This window comes from Schistocerca serialis, chromosome 5, assembly GCF_023864345.2.
Source record: "Schistocerca serialis cubense isolate TAMUIC-IGC-003099 chromosome 5, iqSchSeri2.2, whole genome shotgun sequence".
Classification (NCBI taxonomy): domain Eukaryota; kingdom Metazoa; phylum Arthropoda; class Insecta; order Orthoptera; family Acrididae; genus Schistocerca; species Schistocerca serialis.
In genome coordinates this window covers 188,067,386-188,093,956 of record NC_064642.1, presented here as the reverse complement: position 1 = coordinate 188,093,956, position 26,571 = coordinate 188,067,386, and the positions used below count along the sequence as shown (strand labels likewise).

At 38.8% G+C, this 26,571-nt stretch overlaps 1 protein-coding gene across 3 annotated transcripts in view; it reads left to right on the top strand.

Moving 5' to 3' along the window:
- The window catches only part of LOC126480911 (centromere-associated protein E-like), a 588,622-nt gene that overhangs the window by 144,770 nt on the left and 417,281 nt on the right, over window positions 1-26,571 (top strand). For all 3 annotated transcript variants that reach the window (XM_050104316.1, XM_050104317.1, XM_050104318.1), the window contains exon 8: window positions 20,507-20,554. In XM_050104316.1, coding sequence (XP_049960273.1) covers window positions 20,507-20,554 — 48 coding nt within the window. The remainder of the gene's footprint in view (window positions 1-20,506; window positions 20,555-26,571) is intronic.

Genomic DNA, 26,571 nt, shown 5'->3' with positions numbered 1-26,571 from the left:
TAGTGACATACACTTGAACCACATTTCAAGTTCAGAATAGCAAAGCCTGCAGATAGTCTTATATGAGAGAAAGCTTTAGAATGGTAAGGTGGTGGTGGTTAGTGTTTAACATCCCGTCGACAACGAGGTCATTAGAGACGGAGTGCAAGCTCAGGTTAGGGAAGGATTGGGAAGGAAATCGGCCGTGCCCTTTCAAAGGAACCATCCCAGCATTTGCCTGAAACGATTTAGGGAAATCACGGAAAACCTAAATCAGGATGGCTGGAGACGGGATTGAACCGTCGTCCTCCCGAATGCGAGTCCAGTGTGCTAACTACTGCGCAAAGAATGGTAAGGACAATCTTTATTGGAGTAGTTGTGAAGACAATAAGCACAATGCGAGGTGATTGATTTTCCTTCAGCAACTTCATTGTCATTAGACAGTGTCATGACAGTGAAGTCGTAGTGTGGCACGGGCACATGTGGAGCAAGCAGCATTGGTGTGTCTGGTTAATGCCCCTCATGGATGAGGCATGTAGTGTTGTAACTTCCATTGCCATGATGGAAGAGATGATGTATTATGCAGCACATTTACCTTAGCCTCACTCTATATCATGTTGATTAAAGTCTGCTCTCAACAGTCAAGTCTAACTATCATCCAGCTACTAGGCATGCCTGGAAAGTAAGTACCATTTTGGAAAAAACTCAAAATAATTTTTGCCAACCAAAGTTTATATCTTAAACTATTTTTCTACAAAGTTGCCACCATTGTACAGACATTTGTAATAGTGGAAACCATCTTTTGTATATCCTCTTCATAGCCACCAGTGAAGACAGCCACTGCTGTATACAGTTTTGTGTGTAGTCATTGCTGTCAAAGCGCCTTCCTCCAAATTGACACTTGAAAGTTCAAGAAAAAGTGGTAGTCAGAAGGTGTGAGATCGGGGCTGTATGGCAGGTGACAGAACTGCTCCCAACCAAATTGTTGAGTAAGTTTTTGAGTGACATCAGCAGAATGGAGACACAATGCAACACAATGCGTTGATTGAGCATTCTACACAATTGGTTTTGAATTATTCGTCAAAATTTTCTCACCTCTGGGAAGGAAATCAACAAGCATTCCCTACTCTGTCACTTTTTGCTTTGTATACAGCTCCTTTGTTAATCTTCTGTGTTTCCAGACTGTACCCACATCATCTAAAACTCTCAGCATTATACTCCAGTTGACTCTATCAAAAGCCTGCTCCCAGTTTATAAAACAAATATAAATCTTCTTGTTCATTTCTGTCATTCTGTGTCCAATCATTTTCAGGCAACTTAAGGAATCTCTTGTTCTTTTATCTTTTCTAAGCATGAACTGGTTCTCCCTCAGTATTTTCTTCGATTTTCTTTTCAATTCTCTGTATTATGACTCTCGTTATAGCTTTTTTAACATGACTGTCTGTTTGTAACTAGTAAACTATTATATGATTTCAACTATTATGACCATTCATTGGATATGTAGACGTAGAACTACATGTCACTCTGATAGAGCAATATGTTCCATTACAATGTTTGTCTAGCCCATTCTCTAAGAGGTGAATGTTGGTAATTTCCAACCCAGTGTTTCCAGAGAGTAAAGCATAAAAAATGCGGTGGGCTTGCAAGTGTGACATGTAGCATTTTTTGTAAAACATCAAATATCAGTTTCTGGTAAAAATTAGTGTACTTTGGATTATCTATGCCTTTTGGTTATCTGTGCAATCTCAGGTCTACATTAACCTGTATAATTTGGAGCTTATTGTACATTCCATTTCTTGGTGTCAATGAAATAGCCTGTGAATGTCTTGCAAGCAGACTATACAAGGTTGTCTATGTTTAAGATGCCAATATGGCCAGCACTGTTGTTGGTGGTGTTGATGTCATTGTTGTGGTATTCAGTCTGAAGACTGGTTTGATGAAACTCTCCATTTCTGTATCCTGTGAAAGACAGTTCATCACCGCATAGTTACTGCAACCTACGTCCACTTGAACCTGCTTAATGTACGCAAGCCTTGGTCTTGAAACTCTTGTAACTCCATATGCTATGAGAAAACGTGCATTTTCTTTTCTTGAGCCTAGTTGTCATATGATAAGCCACTTTGTGTTGCCCTTGTCCCAAGGTACCTTGCAGTTTGTACATTCTACCGGCATACTGCATACAGGCAAACACTGTCAGTGAACAGCAAATTTCTCTGCCCTGTCAGCTGTAGATAAAAATACTGATGTTGTACTTTCGTTGACTTGTTGAAACTTGTATTTATTATGTTTCTTACCTGAAATATACAGGATTTTTTTCAATTCATCTAGGCACATGAAAGCCAGTTATTGTTGGGTTTAGAGCTTATCAGACATTGTGAATAATTTTAATGAATAATGTAGAAAACGCTAGTTTGTTTCAGCTTACAGATATACCATATGCCCTAGATGTGTTTTTTGTAGCTTGTTTCTTGGAATATTCTCCATACATGTAGGCTATGAAGAAGTTATGAAAACTATACTGGTGACATCCACTCAACAACACAAAAAATGTAGCATACCTTTCTATTCTGAATATAAATTAAATCCCACTTGCCCATGAGACTTAATATTCTGATTGTGAGATGGTGACTGTATTATGAGGTATAGGTATTATTACAAAGGAATTTCCACCATCTAGGATAAATTACAGAAAAAACAGATAAGTGTAATAGATATTGCGGACAATTGGTAAAATGTAATGCAGGCTGCAACTGTTCCAGATGTACTGAAACTGTTGATGGTCTTCCATGTAGGATAATGTCGAATATGTTAGCTTCTCAGTGTAGAACCCAGTGTGGAAGCGAATATGGCTATTGGATGGATGTGAATATGGCTTTCATAACATTACAAAATCACAGTGTTTAATTTCTTGATGTATAAACACTTGTGGAGAACCATGAGATTGTGGAGGAGGAACGTGACTATTGGTAGTGTGCAGTTTCACACGTTGTACCAACTCTGGCAACTCGGCGGAATCCAGTAGGGCTGCTGGTTCGACGAATTCTGCAGGTAGGTTTGTAAATCTTCCTTGAAATCGGATCTCATGCCTAATAAGACCCAGGAAGAGATTCATGCCACTGCCCTTGTGACACAGTAATGCAGCTTTTAATGTGCGATGCCCCCACTCTACCTACATGTCGCTTTGGGGATGGTAGGTGGTGGTTCTAAAGCGTTTCACTCTGCACATTTTATAAAGGTTCAAGAACAGGGCTGACCCAAACTGTTGGCACTGGTCCGTGTGATAGCTGCGGGGCATCCAAAGTGTGCAATCGACATCTTTATAAATGCATTTGCTGCTGATTCTGCTGTGATGTCAGACAACGGAGTACACTCCACCCATCCTGCCGCTCTGTCTGTAACTATTAAGGTATCTAAATCCTGAGCAAAATGGGAAGGGGACCAGCCAAATCCAGGTGTACGTGCTGCAAGTGGCCTGCTGGAATTTCGAACTTGCCAGAAGATGGGCTTGAATGCTGTCCTATTTTGCTCCTTTAGCATTCCACACATGCCTGTGTCCAACGTTTGCCATCCTTTCTTACGTCAAGCCATAAAAAAAATTCTGTCATTAGACTAATAGACAGGTGTATTCCTGGATGAGCCAGTCTGTGGACGTTTATGTAGATGGCTTTTCTGTATATTCTGGGTATAAACTGTCAGATTCGTCCTTACGGTATGTCTCAACATACATTGTTTACTGTGCCATTAATTTGTTGATGTTCTAATTTTAGACTTATATTGTTTCTTAACAATGATCTATAGGAGTCCCTCTTAATTTTTTTGTGTTGCTGTGAGGTAGTAAGAGCTGAGGCAAATTGACACAGGACTGATTCTGGAAAATTAGTCGGTGACAGTTTTATCTGACCGTTTTATGTATACTATGTCTGTGGAGGATTGGCTGATCAAAGTCAGGTGCATAAAGCATTGATGTGAACAATCGTTACTGGGATTCCTGATCACCTCCACCAGAGGGCAATGGTGTTTAAATATTTTAAACTTTTGCCCTTCAGTGTCTGCCTTAAAATATTGAACGGCCTGTAAACATCTAGGAGCTTGTGGTTAAATGCAGACCACTTGCATTAGCTATAGTTATTTTCTTGGAAAGAATATCAATGGGTATTGTTTTTGGTCAATTATCTGATGCAATATAGTATCAATCACCATGTTAGCTGCATCAGCCGTCAGAGATAATGGGGCACCTTCTCCTGTATGTGCTAGTGTAACAGCCTGCTGTGAGCTGAGTTTGGTCTCAAACGCTTGTTGCATGCTGTCTATCCATTTAATCACATGTTTTCTTTTCCTGCCGGTGCATCTGGTGAAGATGCCTGAAATTGTACCACTAGTGGAAAATGTCTCATAAAAGTTAATTGTCCCTAGAAATGTGGGTTGTTCCTGAAATGTTGTTGGTCTAGGCATGGAATGGATTGTTTCAACCCATTCAGCTGTGATTTTAATTCTGGAACTTCTTACAGAATGAAGTTTACTTCATTTTTCCTAAGTTGGCACTTTTCTTCATTGATGAGGTGCCATGTTTCTAACGAGTATAAAAAAAAATTTATAACTGTCTTTTTGTGTTCTTCAGCAGTTTCTGAGAAAACCAGTATATTATACAAACAGCAAAAGCAAAACAAAAATCCTATGAGTCGATAAGATGCTGCCGTGTCTGGAGCAGCATTTTTTAGTCTGTAAGAGACGTGCACAAATTTGAAAAGCCCAAAGAGGATGCCAACTGCTATTTTCGGTATGTCTTTTGAGGCCAATGGTATTTGGTGGTAAGTCTTCTTGCATTCTATTGCACTAAGTATGTTTGCACCTGTCGGAATGTGTGAAAAATCCTGTAAGTTGGGATTAAGATATCTACGCAGTACAGTATGGGAGTTAAGTGATCGGTAATCACATAATCTAAAAGAATTGTTCTTCTTAGGTACTAAGTGAATTGGTGACACCCATTCTGACTGAAGACCATAGTACTTCTGTCTGCGAAAGTTGCTCTAAAATTTGTTTAGATGCTCAAGATCTATCCAGTGCAAGTCTTCATGCTCTTGCTTAGACTGTGGCACTGTGTGACATGTGAATGTAATGCTGTGTTTCTTTTCTGACTTTGCCGAATGTGGTGTAGCTACAACTTTTATTAACTGTTCATCACTTTCAGACAGTATGACTGGATGTAGGCCCTCTATAATTGACCTTCACTCCACTAACCTGTGTGTTCAGTGTCTGTTGACTTGGTGTGTTGGTACACAACGCCACCTGTATTTGAGGCTGCTGCTCCTGCTGCTGCAAGTTGGCTACCCTTTTAACCCAATATTTTATGGTACAACTGTTTTTGACAATGCTTCAATTTATTCTGTAGTTCAGTATTTTCTTGGATTAATAACAATTTGTGATGTACTGCCCCCAGTACTTCGTTGTCAGTAGTGCCGATATCGTGTTTCAAATTTTTTTTTTATTAAACTCTTAATTTTGTCATTACTTTCCACTGTTAGTGGTACACCTGTGTTGCCTGTGTTCTTGAATGCCTGTACTGATTGCCCCGCAATAGTATGTTTAATCACTTCCATAGCTAAGTTTGTGTGTCAAAGAAAATCTGCTCCCAATATTAGCACTGACACATCTGCTATCACAAAGTCACAGTTGAAGTTGCACCAAAGTTCGAAATAATTTGTCAGTTGTCTTATTGCATAATGGCGAACAGGTGTGTCATTCCACAGTGACGAACAGGTGTGTTTCTTCCACTGGTAAAAAAGTAATTGTTGAAACTGCCAATCCTGAATCTACCAGGAACCAGTGGCCTGACACACAATTCCATAGAAGGAGTGTGGGGTCTGTAGACTGATAGAGTATAAGCTTGTTTTGGCAATCTACACCTTGTAGCCTGCTTGCATCTTGCCTTACATTGTCCAGTGCTCGTACTGTAAGCCGTCGTTGCTGATATTTGAAATTGCAAGGTGAAATACAGTTGTGCACTATTGTGCCAAACTTCTTTTGATACCAACATATTTGTTGAAGAGCTAAGTCAGTGGTATGTAAGTCAGTGGTATGTGAAGCATTGTTTTGACCTCTCTGCGAGGTCGACTACCTTGGGGAAACATCCTTCAGTCATGAGGGATCAGCTGCTTCCTTGATAGCTTGGTTATCTGTCATTCCATGTTGTCACTGTGGTTCCAGTAAGTCTTTGCTGATTGGCCGTCGATGAGTTCACAAGTACTCGTGTTTCACTGGGGCCACAGCATTCTTGCTGTAGAAAAGTGGCTGACTGTGTAGCTTGAAAAATGTATCTGATATTTGAATCTGGCTTATTATTTAACTGCAGTACTGCATGGATTATATCGGCCAAGTTCAATTCAACTTCTGTAGATTACTGTTCCCTTGAAGTAAGCGTGGTGGTGGAAGTTCGAATATCCATACTCGCCACAAGATGTCATCTGAAAAGATGTCGGATCCTATAGCTTGCCTAAGGAGTCTTCATAGCTGAGAAGACTTCCTGTTTCCAATTTCTTCTTCATACAAGACCAGGCATATTTGTCATTCAGTTGCCTTCAACAAACGTAACAATAAAGCCTTTTTTGTGGTATCAAACTTGTTTAATGTAGGGGGAGAGGCAATAATGTCACTAATAAGATGAGAATGTTCAGCAATATTGTTCAGCACTGTTACGAACTTTTGTGTATTGTCTGTTGCTCCTTAACTTTATAGAATTAATCTGACTAGTCTGTGGTTGGCTGACCTGGAATGCTGATAATTTTGGAAAGGTTCCTAATCTCAAGGGGCTTGTCGCTATTCACTTGTTGGAAGGGCGTCATTCTGCCAGATTTGGATGGAGAAAGTTTCGGACACACTTGTGATGCCACAGTACACTCGGTGCATATCTTGCGTGGCTGTGCAGCTATTACCAGTGCAATAGTGAAACTGAAGCACATCACATGGTTCCAATGGTATAAAGCAAACAGAAACATTAGGCTATGGTATGGGGTGGTAGAATCCAGTGCAGTTGTTTTCTTCAACAAAACCGATTGATCATGGAAGTGTCCCACATTTGACACTTTATGGAAGGTTTGGTGGCCTATGACATCATAGGATATGTTCGTGCCCACACTATACTAGAGTTGCTGTTGGTTGCTTTGTTTGTGGCTTGGTCTGCCATTATCTCTGTTGTCTGTGTAGTTTGTAGTCCCAGCCTCCTGCCTCCTCCAATTTGCTTTGTTCTGTGCAGACAGAATGATGACAGTGTGCAGTTCACCATTTGAGTCTTTGTTCTGACTGAAAACACCACATGTTGCTGCTGATGCAAGTTTGCCATTGTGGGTAAATGACCAGTGTTGTACATCACACTGTTAATCCAGAGTTGTGAAGTATCTACAGCCTCATAGTCACCACTGTGATTATTTGATATTAGTGGATAGGAACTAATGATGATCTAACACACTTTTTGGTACACAATAACTATTTATATCATTTCTCACAAACACAAAATACGTTCAGACTCTTGTCATGTTACACACCAGACTCTACTCAGTCCCGAACCTATTCTCAAGGCAATCCATTTCTCACTATTTTACGCAGGAAGGTTTGTTTTTTCCATCTATCAATCCTAATCGGTTCGATTAGCTTTGAATTTTAATGTTATTGTTATTGCTACAGTATGTATACTTATAGACTGTGAGATCAAATAGCAAACAGCATTAACTGTGCTACAATTGTGTTATAATGGTTCGCCTGTGGCTGCAAGTTTGTAAACAATTGTTTTCGTATGCCTAACACATTTTTGAATTAAAAGTAAACATGAAAAATGCTTGTTCAATAAATGTGGAAGAATTTATTTTCAAACTATGAAAATTTCTTAAAAACTGGCGAAAAATCGTGGTTAGTGTCAGGCAAACATTTTTACATACCATATGCACAGTTTTCATCATTACATCTATCACTTACCACTGTGGTGTTGCCACATTGGCCACCGGCTATTACTTGGTTACAGATAACACACAAACACGGCAAGCCAATTCACAAATGCTGTTAATATGTAACGCTGAGCAAATTGAAAGTAACTGCTGCAAGTTATGTTGGAAATGCAAGATACCCTGTCAACACCTGATTTTAAGTGACCAGTGATTGAACTGTGGCATTGTTTTGTAAACATGAATTTAAACTCATGTCCTAACCTAACCACAACCTCATGATGCGTAATGTATCAGAGAAAGCGGTGATCAACAACCTGCGGCATAACCAAAATCATGATTGCTTTGTTCACGGCTTTTAAAGCTATCCTCTACGAACAAACTCAAGACGAAAAGAAATTACCCATCAAATTCATTGTGTGCAGGGATCTCAGTGATGGTAATACAGCAAACTTCTCCACCTGTTAAACTGGAAAACATGAGATGAAGCATTCCACTATTCAAATGTAAATAGAATGTTTAATAACTTTCATGGAACATATCAATATTATTTTGACATTGCCTTCCCACTTAAGCAAAGTAAATTAAAACCTACTAGAAACAAAAGTTGAATCGCTACAGGTATAAAAATTTCCAATGCAAAGAAAAGATTACTGCATTCATACAAAAAACAAAATACTGTATCATTAGAGATTTTTTTTTATTCTTTTGGGGGGGGGGGAAGCTGGAAAAAAAAATGGAATAACATTGCTGTGGGTGGAGTTTGTGTAGTGCGCATTCTGCCACTAGGTGTGTATAGCGCAACTCATTGTCAGTTCCATGCTGCCTGTGTTGTCGACTTGGCTTGTACTGTTCATCTGCAGTGATTGTTTTTGTTAGTGCTGTTTTGTTCTTGTTTCATTTTTTATGATGGAAAGTTGAAGTGAACAATATGCAGCCGTGAAATTTTATGTTCTACTAAGTAAAAATGTTGCTAAAACTGTTTTAATGTTGAAAACAGTTTAGCAAGATGGTGCTTTGGGATAAACCCAAGTGTACGAGCGGTTTGCTCGATTTAAAAATAACAACATGTCTATTGATGACAAACCTCGTTCTGGATGTCCATCAGCTGCTGGAATCGAAGAAAAAGTTGAAAACATTCAAGGGCTTGTGCTCAAAGTCTGTCGACAGAAAATTGGTCAACTGTCAGAGATTAGTGGGTTATCTTGGAGCTCGGTTCAGTGAATTTTAATGGAAGATTCGGGCAAACAAGAAACTTTTTCTTCTACCAAGACAATGCACCTGCACACGCAGCCATCTCTGTTAGATAGTTTTAGGCTAAAAATGGCATGGTTCCACTGCCTCATGCACCTTACTCTCCTGACCTGGCTCTGCGTGACTTTTTCTTATTTACATGCATGAAAAGGAGCGGGAAAGGACACTGATTTGACAACATTGAAGAAGTCGAGAAGAACTCATTATAAATACTGAAAAAACTGTGTGTGTCGATTTTCATTTAATTCCTCCAACTAATCAAATGTCTATTCAATCACTATTAAAAAATGATCCCATAGGAAATGTGTCACAAAATTTTTGGGTCTATGTGATCAGCAAGACTTAAAGTAGGACACACTTATAAATAACTTGTCTAGAAAACTATCATCTGTGTGCTACGGCCTAAGAATTTTAAAGGCTACAACAAGCAAAACAACAGTACTGCAGGCATACTATGCACAGTTCCACTCACTAGTCCGATATGAGATCATTTTCTGGGGGTACTTAACTCACAGTGTAAAGGTTTTTAGCATGCAAAAAGGAGCTCTAATAATAATTTGTGGCCTTAAAGAGATGGAGTCCTGTAAATCCCATTTTACTAAGATCTTGTTCATTAGGGACTACCTCCTGAAAACAGGCAAACTGCTACAGAACAAAAATGTACACAACTATAGTACCAGAGGGGAAATCAAATATACATAAAAAATATCACAGAACAACCACCTATCAGAGGAGCATACTCAACATTGGTGTAATATTACACAATAAGATGCCAGAGGAAATAAAAAATGCTACTCATCCAGTATTTAAAGCTAAACTGAAGGCATTTCTAATAAAGCACTGTTCTATTCTGTCAGAGAACTTATGAATCTGAAACACAATTAATTGTAATTGGTACCTATTTTTAATTTGCGTACTATTTTGCTAATACTATGTATAATTGTAACTTATCTTTGATGTGTCCAATATCAATTCTACAATTTGTGCCGTATGATAAAACTGGACCAATAAAAAATCAAATCAAATCAAAACACAGGAGGAGCTGCCAGCAGTTTCTAAAGATGACTACAAAAATTATTTTGAACAATGGAAGCAACGGTGGGACAAATGTATTAGTTGTAATGGAGAGTATTTTGAAGAGGATAAGGTTGTTTTGTAAACAATTTGAAAGTATATAGCTTTTAAAAAATAATTCTCTGTGTCTCCTTTTTTTTTACCCCTTCATATATCAAAGGATGCAATAGATCTACAACAAAAAGTGAATACACCTACAAATCAAAAAACAAGACACGGGCCACATGGAACGTCATGTGTTCTGATACAGGCACCAAGCCAGTGGCAAATGCTATTAGCGTAAGTCTGGAAAATGTGTAAATATCTGATGCCACTGCAGTAGCAATGAGTAATTTAGCAAAATTTCAAATGATTTCAACCAGACTCTCAATGTGCACCACATTGAAAACAACAAACCCCCCAATGGGTTTATGTTTCTCGAAGAGGTCACACACAATGAGGTCATACTGGCAGTTACATCATTAAAGAAACCTTCATGTGGCTTTCATGATGATCCAGACTATGTTATAAACCAAACAGGAGATTATATTGTAGAACCACTGAAGCATATCATTAATCACTCCTTTCCACCCGTACATTTCCAGATCTTAAGGTTGCGAAGGTAACCCCCTTCCACAAAAACGGAGCCACAGACAATGTTAAAAATTACAGGCCTCTAGCTCAGCTTAGTAACTTCTTAAAGATCTTTGATGAGCTCTTTTACAATATATTGTTAGAGATTATTAACAAAAACTCTTTGCTGTCAAATCATCAGCATGGTTTCAGGCAGTCAAGATCAACAACCACAGCATTCATGGATTTCTGCGTGCTATCTTAAAAGCTCTAGATGAAAAGGAAATGGCTTCTGGAATTTTCTTGGACCTATTCAAAGCATTTGATATTATAGATCACATTATTCTATTACATAAACTCGAAAGAGAGGGAATTAGAGGTATTTCAGATGAAAGGTTAGATCATATCTTACAAATTGACTTCAAAAAATTGTTCTTAAACAGGATGAAATCACTTGAAAAATTATAAGAACAACAGAATACACATCAGAAAAAGCTACAGTGAAATATGGCATGCCACAAAGGTCTACATTATGTGCAATCCTCTGTCTTTTGTACATACACTACTGGCCACTAAAATTGCTACACCAAGAAGAAATGCAGATGATAAATGGGTATTCATTGGACAAATATATTATACTAGAACTGACATGTGATTACATTTCCATGCAATTTGGGTGCATAGATCCTGAGAAACCACCTCTGGCCATAATAACGGCCTTGATACGCCTGGGCATTGAGTCAAACAGAGCTTGGATGGTGTGTACAGGTACAGCTGCCCATGCATCTTCAACACGATACCACAGTTCATCAAGAGTAGTGACTGGCGTATTGTGATGAGCCAGTTGCTCGTCCACCATTGACCAGACGTTTTCAATTGGTGAGAGATCTGGAGAATGTGCTGGCCAGGGCAGATGTCGAACTTTTCTGTATCCAGAAAGGCCCGTACAGGACCTGCATCATGCGGTCGTGCGTTATCCTGCTGAAATGTAGGGTTTCGCAGGGATTGAATGAAGGGTAGAGCCATGGGTTGTAAACACATCTGAAATGTAACGTCCACTGTTCAAAGTGCCGTCAATGCGAACAAGAGGTGACCGAGGCATGTAACCAATGGCACCCCATACCATCACGCCGGATGATACACCAGTATGGCGATGACGAATACACGTTCACCGCGATGTCACCAAACATGGATGCGACCATCATGATGCTGTAAACAGAACCTGGATTCATCCAAAAAAATGACATTTTGCCATTTGTGCACCCAGGTTCGTCATTGAGTACATCATCGCATGCGCTCCTGTCTGTGATGCAGCGCCAAGGGTAACCACAGCCGTGGTCTCCAAGCTGATAGTCCATGCTGCTGCAAACTTCATCGAAATGTTCGTGCAGATGGTTGTCGTCTTGCAAACATCCCCATCTGTTAACTCAGGGATCAAGACGTGGCTGCACGATCTGTTACACCCATGCGGATAAGATGCCTGTCATCCCGACTGCTAGTGATACGATGCCGTTGGGATCCAGCACGGCGTTCCATATTACCCTCCTCAACCCACCGATTCGATATTCTGCTAACAGTCATTGGATCTCGACCAACATGAGAAGCAATGTCGCGATATGATAAACTGCAATTGCGATAGGCTACAATCCGACCTTTATCAAAGTCGGAAACTTGATGGTACGCAATTCTCCTCCTTATACGAGGCATCACAACAATGTTTCACCAGGCAACGCCGGTCAACTGCTGTGTGTGTATGAGAAATTGGTTGGAAACTTTCCTCGTGTCTGTGTGTTGTAGGTGTCGCCACCGGCGCCAACCTTGTGTGAATGCTCTGAAAAGCTAATCATTTGCATATCACAACATCTTCTTCCTGTCAGTTAAATTTCGTATCTGTAGCTTGTCATCTTCGTGGTGTAGCAATTTTAAGGGCCAGTACTGTAGATGACATGAATTAAACTGTCTATGCCAAAAGGAAATTTTATTTGTTGATGACACCAGTATTTTGATTACAGTGTTAAACCAAAGAGATCTTCAAACATCTAGAGACACATTGCTGTAGGTAACTCCCTGCCTTGAAAGAAATAAACTTATTGTAAACACTGAAAAAGCAGTAGCCATGAACTTTCATATATCCCACATTAAGCAACAAAATGACCACTCACTGAAAATAAGTAACAAAATTTAAAATTGATTGATGATATGAAATTCCTAGGAATATATCTGCAGAGCGACCTAAAATGGAATACGCGCATTAAAGTTCTTACAGCTAAACTGCTATCTACATCTGCCTCTACATCTACGTCTACATCAATCCATTATATGCCATGGATACCTAACATGAGCTGTAACTGAGAAACAGTAATAGAAGCATACCACATTTATTTCCAGTCAGCAATCAGATGTGGAATAATATTCTGGGGGAATGGGGACTGTACCTTATAATCAATCCATATTCAAAACTCAAAAACGATATTCCAGAATCATATGCAATGTAAAGAAACAAGATTTGTGTTGCCCTCTTTTCCTAGCTTTAAAAATATTTAACATTCCATGCCTGTAGATATTTGAAACAATAGTCTTCACGAGAGAATATTTAGGAACCTCCAATGCATATCAGCTAATCAACTCTGTGCACAGTTGTGGAACAAGAAACGGCAATAGCACCTGTGTCTCCTGTGCTAGGACATCAACCTATCAGAAAAGTCTTGTTCATAGAGGTACACAATTATATAACCACCTTCCCCATCAAACTTGTGATAAATTCTATTGTTATCTTTATTTGCACAACTTTGGATGAAACAGAGTTTTGAAGACTGCAATTCATCATTGCGACTTGGTGATTGAAGTCTAAAGTACAATGATGCCACTGAGTGTTGGGCTTTAATGCAATGGGTAGTGTATTAACAAGCCATGTGGTAGGTCGTAGGTTTGAATCTCATCAAGAGCTGTGATTTTTTTTTTTTTTATTTCTAAATCCAGTCAAAAGAATTTGATAATCATTTTTATTCAAGTAATTGGTTTAAATGTAATTTATTATTTCTAATTCTTTGCCACATAATTTTCATCATTGTAGTGACTTTTTTATTTGCTATCATTCTTTTTTCATCTGGGATCTGTCTGTGTTGCCTATAATTGGTTGACTGATTCAGCAAGGTCATCGGTCCCATTGGATTTTGGAAGGATGGAGAAGGATTTGGCCATTCTCTTTCAAAGGAACCATCCTGGAATTTGCCTGAAACAATTTAGAAAAATCATGGGAAACCTAAATCGGGATAGTCGGATGCAGGTTTGAACCGTCACTCTCCCGAATGCAAGTCCAGTGTGCTACCATTGCAACATCCTTACTCGGTCGTCTATAATTGGTTGATTGATTTGGGGGAGGCACCAAACAGCGAGGCCATCAGTCCCATTGGATTTGGGAAGGAAGGGGAAGGAAGTTGGCCATGCCCTTTCAAAGGAATCATCATGGAATTTTCCTGAAGTGATTTAGGGAAATCATGGGAAACCTAAATCATGATGGCCGGATGCGGGTTTGAACCGTCATCCTCCCGATTGTGAGTCCAGTATGCTACCACTACACTACCTTGCTCGGTCACCTATAATCTGTAACTAAGTGTCAACGAGGACTGCTCATTGATTGGTAACACAGCAGATTGTATAGCCAGTGTGAGCGTAATTTGTTTATTTGTTTATTTAATTTTGGTCCTGTGACATCTTGTACAGATATAGGAAAAGTCATTAAAAATGCAGAGGAGATATATAATTATATATCCTCTGTATAGAATCCTCTGTATAGAATGATACGTGGAAAAATGAAACAAATAAAACAGTCACTACCATGATGAAAATAATGTGGCAAGGAATTAGAAATAAAAAATTATGTTTAAACCATTTAATTGCATAAAAATGGTTAGCAAATTCTTTGCATTTAGAAATAATAAAATTTCATGGTTCTTGATGAGATTCAAACCAAGACCTTCAACATGGCAAGTTAACACACTAACCATTGCATGAAAGTACAACACTAAGTGACATAATTATACTTCAGGCTTTGATCACCGAATCACAGTGATGAATTTCAGCCTTCAAAAACTTGGTTTTGCTCAGTGTTGTGTGAAGCTAATCTAATGTAAGCTGATCTCTGTGATTATGATAACTGCATATCTGACACTGAATCATGTCTTGTGTGGAAGTATCCAGTAGTGTTTAGTTAGCGCTGGGCTTGAAACGTGCATATTTCATTACATTGTGTTACATTAAATTAATACTTGTTCCAGAGATCATGAACATGACATTTTGTAATGATGTGGAACGTGTCAGTTTAACTTAAGTTTTCATCACACATTTTTTTAACAGTTATTACTTCATATCTAAAAAAATCATCTATTGAGTAGAAGGAGTAGTCATTCAAAAATTCTTTTGTTTTTAAATTTTGGTTGGCTGTCTGTCAGACTTTTAATGCTATTTGGCAAATGACCAAAGATTTTTGTGGCAGCATAATTCTGTGCCAAAGTCAGATTTACCCCAGAAAAGTGAATATTATCCTTTCTTCTAATGTAGTCACGTCACTGTTATTTTTTAACTGGGATGGGTTATTAATAACAAATTGGATAAGTGAATATATGCATTGTGAAGGAACAGTGAAATCTCCAAGTTCCTTAAATAAACGTCTGCAAGGTGATCTTGGATGGGTTCCAGCTATTATTTTCTTAATGATGAATTACCACAAAATATGATGCCATATCAAAGCAGTGAATAAAAACAGGCATAGGAGGCTAATTTGCTGATACGTTTATCACCAAAATTTGTAATAACACTAATAGCATAAGTGTCTGAACCTAACCACTTCAGCACATCATCAATGTGTTTCTTACAATTCAGTTTCTCATCAATACACTTCCCCAGAAATTTTGAATATCCTGCCTTAGCAAGACATCAGTTCAAAGTCTGTATCTAACTATGGTGTCATGCAATTTGTTGTACAGAATTGTATATACTGTGTTTTCTCAAAATTTAGTGAGACTCCATTCACAGAGAATCCGTTAATAATTTTATGGAAGGCATTATTTAAAATTTCCGTGGCTAAATCTTGTTTGTTGAGTGCGATTACTATACTTGTATCATTGGCAAAAAGAACTAGCTTTGCACCTTCATGAATATAGAGAGGCACGTCATTAATATCATATGTTAAGAACAGTAAGGAACCCAAGACTGAACCCTGTGAAACTCAATTCTTGATACCCCCAGTCAGAGCACTCTGCTGATTTTTACAGACTATCGGTACTGTTAATTTCAACCTTCTGAATTCTCCCAGTTAAATATGAATTAAACCATTTGTGCACAATACCTAAGCTTATGTAGAAGAATTTCATTATTTGCATGGTCAAAAACCTTTGAGAAATCACAAAATATCCCAGTGTGTGACGTTCAGTTATTCAGAGCATTTAATATTTGATCAGTGAAGGCATATATATAACTTTCTATTGAAAAGCCTTTTTGAAAACCAAATTGACATTTTGTTAGTTCTTCGTCTTCTTCTTTCGAATGGGCCAGCTAAGGACCACGATATTCAGCTTTTCAGCATGGAGAAGGACTTGATGTTTGCCCAGTAATCCCGCATTCTCTGGCTATGTTTCCCCTTTCTCTCCTTTGTCTGAAGAGCGCCAGTCTTTTTACAGGGTGATCTGTCGTGAAACCTCTTTTCTTTTAGTATCCTTCAGAGAAGTGCTCGGTTTCTAATGTCACTTTCAGTTATGTTCAGTTCCTCAATGTCTTTCTTGACTTCTATCAGCCATGGTTAGTACTTCATTTTTACAAATATGTGAAGCTGCTCTTGAATACATAATTTTTCAAGAATTTTGGATACAGCTGTCAGAAGTGAGATTGGGCAGTAGTTGTTAGTGTCAGACCTATGCCCTTCTTTATGCAATTGTTTAACAATAACATATTTCAGTCTATCTGGAAAATGCTCTGTTTCAGCGAGCTGCTACATATGTGACTGAGAATCCTACTTATCTGTTGGCAACAAGCCTTTAGTAATCTGATGGAAATGCCATCAATTCCATAAAAGCTTTTACTTTTGAGTGAAATTATTATTTTCCTAATTTCAGTAGGAGGTTTCAATTTTATCAAATTGTGAAGGTACTGCCTCTTCCATATATAGCCAGGCATTTTCTACTGAATAATTGGATCCTATTTTCTCTACAACACTTAAAAATGATTATTAAAATATTTTCTACTTCTGACTTTTTGTTAACTAACTTTTCAGTGTATTTGATAGAAGTACAGTCTTCCTATGCTCTCAGTTGCTCTGTTTCCCTTTTCACAATATTCCAAATTGTTTTAATTTTATCGTCAGAGGTGCTAATCTCAGACATAATGCACATATTTCTGGACTTTTTAATAACTTTTCTCAATACAGTGCAGTAGTGTTTATAATCTTTGACTGTTTCTGGGACATTACTTCTTAGTAAGCCATGGCATTTTAGATGGTTTCTTACTTTTAGATGGTTTCTTACAATTATGTTTCACTGTTTTCTTAGCCACAAAGGTATCACAAAATAGTTTAAAGTTTAAATAAGCATAAGGTTCCCTGTACACATCACCCCATTCTAACTGTTGCAAGCTTTCCATAAAATTTGCAGTTGGAGGATTGTTTTGCATTTCTGTATGGAGCTATGTTATATGCTGTAAGTAGCTGTGCATCATGACCAGACAGACCATTCGTAACAGGAGAAGTTTTTATTTGATTTAATTTATCTTGGTGTACAAAAACATTATCTGTCAGTGTACTATGCACAAGCATAGTCAGTGTACTGCTTTCCAGTACTGCTTGAGTAGGAAAATCAATAACTGATGTCAAATTGAAAGAACCAAGTAATACTTCAAGGTCAAGCTTTCTGTCAGACCCCTTCAGAAAATCTACGTTGAAATCTCCACAAAGAGTAGTTTTCTTCCTTCTGTCTCACAGCTAGCACAACAAAGAAGCCAAGTTTCCAAAAACAACCAAAAATTTCCCAGTTGGACCCTGTACACAGCTATAATTATAAAAGTACCATCATCGTTTAGTTGAAGCTCACATGCACAAGCTTCTGTATGTTGCTCTACACAAAATTTTTTAGTTCCTAAATTTTTCACACTAAGATAACTTTTAACACATATGGGAACTTCTTCTCTCTCCATTGCATCCTTACTTGCATGTGCTGAATGCTTCTATCCAGCTATGTTTATCTTTTCTATACCTGTGCCTATATGATGTTCAGACAAGCTTAGTACATCTATTTCATCCGCAGTTTCTAAACTTCCAAACAAACAAGAAGATCATCTACTTTGTTTTTTAATCCCCTGATATTGTGATGCAATATACTAATACTATTTTTCACTGTTCTTTTATGAGAATCTTGTGACATCCTAACATTATTTTTCACTGTACTTTTATGACAATCTTGTGATATTTTAACGTTTCTAGTACCTGCCTGTCTGAGCTATTCAATAAGCTTAATTTCATTCAATTTTGAGTCATTGGATACTTATGTTAGCCTAAAAAAGGGTAATTTCCCCGAGTCTCAGGGCCCCCCTTTAAAGATTTTGCTATCACCCCAGCCAATTTACCTATCCCCTTCCTATTGAGATTCTTGTGTGTGTATGTTGGTTGTGGTATGGTTTCCATGTATGATGAAATACGAAATAAAATTGCCAGATCCCTGATTCGTGATCCAAACACATCAAGAACGAATGCTGGGCAAAGAATTGGAAGTGAACTGACCAGTTGTGGTAGTTTGGGAGCGGCAAACGGTTTGGGCAGGCATGGCGCTGAGCACTCTGATCAGAGGGAACCAGCACCATCTTATGAAGTGCCAAGTAATTTTAACCAGACTATAGTTTATATATTTTCATAATATTAACTATCTGTTGCAGAATTTAATATGCTTTTAAGATATTCGAATAATCGAACAACTTTAACGTATGAAATTTTGTAACAAAGCAAATCCTGAACTCTAAACAAAACCCGGATTTTCAGTTTGTCACAGGTTATATTCAGCTGTAGAGTGAAGCTTTGTTGAGTAAATCTCATATTATTTAAGTTTTTCTTTCATTTTCATATTGGATGTGTTGTTGAGAGTGTCAATAAGACTTAATGTATGGCAGTGTGATTCTGTTCGGAAAAGAGCTTGTAGTCCTTGAATGAAAAATGAAGTACTGTCTTGGAGATAAAACTGATTGACTTACATTCTTTTTCTTTTCGGCAAATCACACTAGGATTTCTACAGCCGTTACCGGTTTCAGGATGCCAGTGGTCATCTTGAGCCTAAAACCAAATGCCTTCGAAACAGCTTGCAAGAACAGGATGTGCCTTTGACGATAACCACTGGCTGATCAATAGTGGCAACAGCTTTATGAAATGAAATGCCCGGAGCAATAAATATACGATATTAATTAATTACCGTAGTTTCAGAAAACAAACAGTGTTAAAGATATGTTCTTGCAGTAAATTGCGTTGAGAAAAAAGGGTACTGCACCAAGGCATTGTTGCACCAACATTAAGCAAGGGCATGGTTTTTTTTTATGTATTCTCCATAGACAGTCAATTAGAAAACTTAAGTCTGCATGTATTTGTAGCCCATCACTTATTTCTGTAAGACTAAATATATCGCATTGTGATGCGGATCGAAAAATATGTTTTGCTTCGCGGATGCAATCCATTTCTGACTTCGTTGATGAGTTTCTTTAAGATCGGCTCTGACCGCATAATAACTATGAAGTAAAGGAATGTAATAGCTTATTCCAAGGATCTAATTTCAGATAGCCTAAGAGCTAACAACGCTTGCCGTAACTGTCAAAATTTGAAACAACTATTGTATATTATCCAGAAAGAAAATGGAAAACGCCGTTGTAGCGGATGTATTATTAATAGCTTAGGCTCGGCGTCTGGAGTGACGTCTTTGTCACTGCTTTTACCTGGTTGCCTGCGTCTGAGACCGACTTCAACCACGCGTTCTTTTGTGTCTGTAAGATCCTTGCGCAAAACGATTCAGGCAATTTCGCTTACATGAATAGTACCAAAGCTTGTTTTTTGTGCCAGAAATTGCACCCCAAACTTATTCTTACACCGTGTGTAAAAAAGGAAATGTTGAAATTGGTTGCTGATGAATTAAACGGTAGTGTTGCGGTTATCAGCAACGCGGATCTGGTAAGAATGTATACATAAGTGTGCATTTATTTCTTTCGTAGCCGGTATGAATAATTCCCGTATTCGATTTTTTTCTGACGCTGTATTTTTTGCAGACATACGGTAGCCGATTCAGATTTTGAAACTTGCGTCTATTTTGAACTGGACGCACATTGGCAGTATTTTCAAACAACTGTCAAATGCTTGCCCAGTTGTGCAAACTGTTATTGTTGTCAGTCAATAGTGTTACATAATTCCTCCATACATGTTAAAATGTGAGTGCCGAGTTCTTATTCGCCGTTTGTGTGTGTGTGTGTGTGTGTGTGTGTGGCTTTAGTACACTTGGTACAACTCTGCAATTTGCAGAGCGGCTGCTTTTCGTGGGCACGTCATTAGTTATTAAAAATCATATGGAGAGCACTGTATGTCAGCCTTTTATAGCAAAGATTTTTCATTTGTTGCTTAACAATACATATTTTGACACGCATATTGTTGCAGTTTTCAGAAAAACATGCGGTATAAATTGTGGAATGTTCTTTCATTTCAGACGGAAGGACATTGCATCTGCAAGAACCAGACGTCTCCGGAAATGACGGTAAATATTTGTTACACGAAAACTTAATTCTTTGTTGTCCTTTAAGACAAGGGCTGTTTGCCACTTGCCTGCTTTCAACCGTGACACCATCGAAGTCGTGGGCGTTAATGACTCGTCGAAATCCAGTTTGTGTAAAAATTTGAACTTAACAGTTACTGAAACTAATATAATGACACGAATTTGCTGGTTCCGCCGACTCACAACCATACTGTCACATTTCAACACAATATGATGAACTACGGTCTGAAAGAAGCTGCATAATTATTCAGTCAGATCTTGGCAAGATTTCGAAGCTGTGGAAAGATTGGAAACTTGTTCTGAATGTTCAGAAATACATATTATCCTACAAGTATAATATCAATGAGTCACTGTTGGGAATAGTCAACTCATATAAATACCTGGGTGTAACACAATGTTGAGGTATGAAGTGGAATGTTCAAATTGGCTCAGTTGTGGAAAAGCAGGTGCTAGACTTCAATTTAATGGTAGAATGCTGGGGAAGTGCAATGAGTCGACAAGTCAGATGCTTACAAATCACTCGTGCGACTGGTTCCAGAATATTGCTCACGTGTGGCATCCACATAAAATAGGACTAATGGGGATATTGAACGTACAGAGCAGGGCAGCACACATGGTCGCAGGTTTGTTTGATATGTGGGAAAGTGTCACAGAGATACTGGAGGAAGAGAACTGGAAGACTCTTGAAGATAGACATAAACTATCCTGAGAAAGTCTCTTAACAAGGTTTCAAGAATTGACTTATGATGACTAGGGATATACTGCAACCCCCTATGTATCACTCACATAGGGATAGTTAGGTTAAGATTAGATTAACTACAGCATACACAGAGGTATTCAGACAATCATTTTTTCCATGCTCTGTATGTGAATGGAATGGGAAGAAACTCTAATAGTCAGCACAGTGGGATGTACCCTTTGCCACGCACGTCATGATGGTTTGCAGAGTATAACTGTAGGTACAGAACGTAGACCATAGCAGATCTGTCTGGCGCTACCAGTATGAAGATTTTGTATTCCCATTTATTGCCTTCACCAACTCAACGAAACTACCACCAAGCTGACATCCGGTATTGGCAATTTCAACCAACCTGTGTTTGACCTTAATTCTTTATAGTGCCTCTGTTTGACATTAATTCTTTCCAGTGGTACTGTAGGGGATAATAGTTTCTACCACTTCCAGACTGACAAATTGCGTGATATACAGCTACACAATTCTCTCACCATTCTTCTTCCATGAGTAGACCCTGCGACTAAATTTGCAATAAACACCATTGATCGGATAACGCTCAAAATAAAGAGTAATCTGATTGTGGTAAGACTTATGGACGACAGAATCCCCCAAGCTGAAATGAAAATTTCCTATTTCATTTGTGTCACTGCAGCTACTTCCATAATACTAATGACCCTATGCCAATATTACTAGCTACTACAAATCGTTGTGGTTTTTGCCCTTGAGGGCTATCGGAATCAAAGAGTGTTAACAGTTGTGGTACCCAGAATGAGGAAATTGTTACGCAGGGTACTACTGCAACAGCCTACATGCTTTCCAAGCTACAGGATTTATTTGTAATATTAATTAATATTGTTCACCTAGTGGCCTACAGTGAGTTTAATTTAATATTCTGGCTCTTATTCATTTTCCTTTTGGTTCAACGTGATTTTCATCAGCTTACTGTGTCTAACACTGTCCATTATGAATCTCCTTTATGGACAGATTGCATTTTTCCTGTATCCTACAAATAAATCAAAGTCTGTTACCTGCTTTATTTATGGCTGAGCCTGTGTGACATTCAATTTCACATCGCCATAGATTGTTACATCCAGATGTTTGTATGACTTTACTGATTCCAATTGTGACTTAGTGATAATGCAGTCATACATTATTGCATTTTGTGAGGTGCGCGGTTTCACATTTCTGAATCTCTAAAGCAAGTTGCCAATCGTTGACCCTCTCGAAATCTTGTCAAGATCTGACTGAATATTGGGCAGATTCCCTTGCCATTCTTGTGCTTTATTATTGTACTATCTGCAAAAAAATCTGATACTTTTAGAACTATTTTTTTTTTAAATTGTTAATAGACAACCTGAACAGCTAGGGTATCAACTCACATCCCTGGGGCATGACTGAAGTTACCTTTACACCTGTTAATGACTCATCAAGATAAATTTTGTTTCTTGCACCAAATGATCACATGTTCACTAACATGCATTTGAGTGGTACTGGGTGAAATGTATTTGAGAAGTGAAGAAATACTGCATCCATCTGACTGTCTTCATCTTGGGCATTCAGGATGTCATGTGAGACAGACATAAGTTGGCTTTCACATGACAAATTTTCGGTATCCATGCTGGGTGGCGTAACAGATGAATGTCAGTGATATTGGATGGTAGTTTTTTTTAATCCTTTCTGCTACCTTTCTTGTAGAGTGTGTGAATGAGCTTTCTTCCAACTACAGGGCACAGTATATTTTTAGAGGGATCTGTGCCATATTGTGAATAAAAGAAGGGCTGTCAAATTCTGTTTAGCTCTGATATGAATTCAATCCTGCCCTGGGATCTCATTGAGTTGTGGCAGTGTCAATTGTTCATCAACACCACTGATAATACTATTTATATCCATTATCTTTACAGTGATACAAGAATTAAACTTCAGCAGTACTCCTGTATCTTTCTTTGCAAAGAAAAGTTTGAAAATGGAGTTTCACAGTTTTGCTTTTGCTTTGTCACCCTCAGTATCATTTCTTGTGTCATCTATGAGTGACTGGGCACTTGACTTTGGTGCCAGTAATAACATTTTCATATGACCAGAATTTCTGTGGGTTTTGTGAGAGTTTTTTTTTCAGTAAGTCAATGAAAGCTTCGTGCATTGGCCTTTGGAAAGAGAAACACCTCTTTGTTGAGACCTGTGCTTTGTTGTACAGGTATTGTGCAGAAGTTCTGTTTCTTTAGAGAGACTATGCCAGAGAGGCTCCGTTCCATCATGAACTGTTCTACTACCTTACACCTATCCAATATGTGCTCAACAATGTAGAAAAAGATAGATTTTCACTTACCATAAAGAAGAAATGCTAAGTTACAGACATTTACAGACAAGCTTAATTAAAAGACACTTACATAGAGTTCAGGCCACAACTTTCATCAGCAAAGGAGAATCACACATCATTCATACACAGAAGCAAGCACACCTCATGTAGACATGAACGCCAACTCTGGCAGCTTGGACCAGAATGCGACTATCACTTGGGATGCAAGCAGCAATCTGGAAGGAATGAGGAAGGGAAGGGATAGTAATGTAAGGGTTGGGAGACAGACGAATGCTGTCAGGTGGAGTAAGCAGAAACTAGAATGCCAACAGATGCAACATCAGCAGGTTGTGGGGCAGGGAGGTGGCAAAAAAGGGAGAGAAGCAGGAAAAGATGAGAAGGTGCATTGGCAGAGGGTGGCAAGCAGAGAGGCTGGGAGACAAGAACGGGGAGCAGTTTATAGGGCAGAGGCTGTGGGAACAGTATGTTATTATAGGTTGAGGCTGGGATAATTATGGGAGTGGAGAATGTGTTGAAAGGATAACTCCCATCTATGGAGCTGTAGAGTTCAGAGGGTAGGTTCCAGATGACTTGGGTGGTGAAGCAGGCATTGAAATCAAGCTTTTTATGTTCAGTTGCATATTGTGCCACAGGGTGGTTTACTTTGCTCTTGGCCGTAATTTGGCAGTGACCATTTATCCTGGTGGACAGTTGGTTGGTAGTCACACCAATATAAAAAGTTGTGCAATTATTGCAGCAGAACTGACAAATGACAGGGCTGTTTTCACAGGTTGCCTGGCCGCTGATGGATAGGATGAACCTGTGACAGGGCTAGAATACAAATTGCTGAGTGGGTGGATTGGGCAGGTCTTGCACCTGATTCTTCCACTGGAATATGATCCTTGTGGCAAAGCGTTGGGATTTGTAATGACGTAGGGATGGGCTAGAATGTTGTGGAGGTTGCGTGGACAACAGAACACCATTTTAGGAGAGGTGGAAAGGATCTCAGGTAGGGTGTCCTGTGTTTCAGGGCATGTTGATAGGTAATCAAAGCTTGCGCAAAGGATGTGGTTCAGTTGTTCCAGTCCGGGGTGGTACTGGGTGACAAAGGGGCACTCCTTTGTGGCCAGTTCTTGGGGGTTTTGGGAGGATTGTGGTGTAAGGGGAAATGGCATGGGAGATATGTTTGCGGACTAAGTCTGGGATACAGTGCCTGTTTGTGAAGGCCTTCTTCTGATTCCTGCATTGGAAGTGCTTCTCTGTTGCCAATCCCTTCAACCAAAATCAACGTAATTCTAACATTGAACCCTGCCTTTTCCACTTCATACCACCATCCAATTGTGATCCTCCCCCTCTTCCACCTAGCCACCTGCTGGTCACCTTCAAGGAATTCCTTACCTTCATCTTAGCCTCACTATTCTTCCCCAAGTCCCTTCCACAGAACATCAACCTTTCAGAAGAAGAAAGAATAGCTATACACAACCTCAAGCAAATCCTGACCTACTCATCCTACCTGCTGACAAAGGTTCCACGACTTTTGTTCTGAATCACAGTGAGTTCATGGCAGAATACTTCTGCCAATTATTATGACTCCTCCACCTATTAACTCTATCAGAGTGATCCCATCCCAGAATCCCAACCTGCTTAGGCCCTTCCCAGAATCTCTAACCTGAATTCATTTCTCTACTCACACCTATGAAATTCTGCACATCCACCTTCTACATTCCCCCAAAAATGCACAAACACAACAATCCTGGATACCCGGTTGTGGCTGGTTATTGTGCACCTAATGAAAGAATTTTGGCCCCCATTGACCAACACCTCCAACCAATTGTCCGTAATCAAGCCTCACACGTCAAAGACACCAACCATTCCTTCACTGTTTCTCCACCATCCCTACCCCATTACCTCCTCAATCCCTGTTAGTCACTGTTGATGCCGTCTCCCTATACACCAACATCCCTCATGCCCCTGGTTGTACTGCTATTGAACACTACCTTTCCCAATGCCCTTCAGCCTCCAAACCCACTAGGGTCATTCCATGTTAACTCTCCTAGGGGTCCCCACTTTACCCTCTGTGATACTGAGGAAATTTTTACAGTGATGTACATACAGAACTTACATGAAACACCCCAAATTACAGCTCCATAAGTAGTATGGTTGGGCCACTGGCTACCCTTTTGTAAAGGTTAGTTTTTTGACATTGCATCTTAAAGGAGTAAATCATCAACTTTGTTTTACCATTACTCAGTATCTAACAGACCTGCCATACTGAAACTTAGTGATCCTGTACAATGTTTGGGTACAATAGCTTAGTTATAGAACTAAAAGTCAAATTATAGTAAATTCATCATAAATATGCTTTCAAAGTGGGTCATACATCTTGTCATAACAGATCTTGACCATACTTTATTGTCTTGTACCTATTGAAAGAATAACTTTCTGAAACTGATTCTATACGCACCTGCAGCCTGTCAGCATGTCAAAAAGCTCTGCAAGTGGCACCTGGATTGCTCAAATAACAACTAAGTTATCTAAGTTTAAAGTCTACTAAAAAAATTTAATTAGTCAATTTTGGCCCATTTTTCAAGAAGTCATATCTCAAAAAGCATCACTCAGATCTGATTTTTATCGATGCCATTGAAAAGAGCTCACTTAATTTGATCAGGAGAAGTTGTTTTTATTTTTGAGACAGACAAGTTTAGTGACAATAACGGAGTTTAAAAACATGCTTCAGCAATGATTCTGAAGCACACTGTTGTGTAGTGAATGTTTGGATTTAATGTGTGCTTTTTTAAATGATGCAAAGTCTGTTGTCATTACCACACAATGTGTTTTTCTGCAACTACAAATTATTTCAAGGTGTCTGACTTTTAGAAATGTTTATCTGGTCATTTAAATTTTTTTCTGTTCTGTACCCAAATGGCATACGAAAGTTTCCACTTCTATGACTGCTTAATTTTTTTCAGTTGG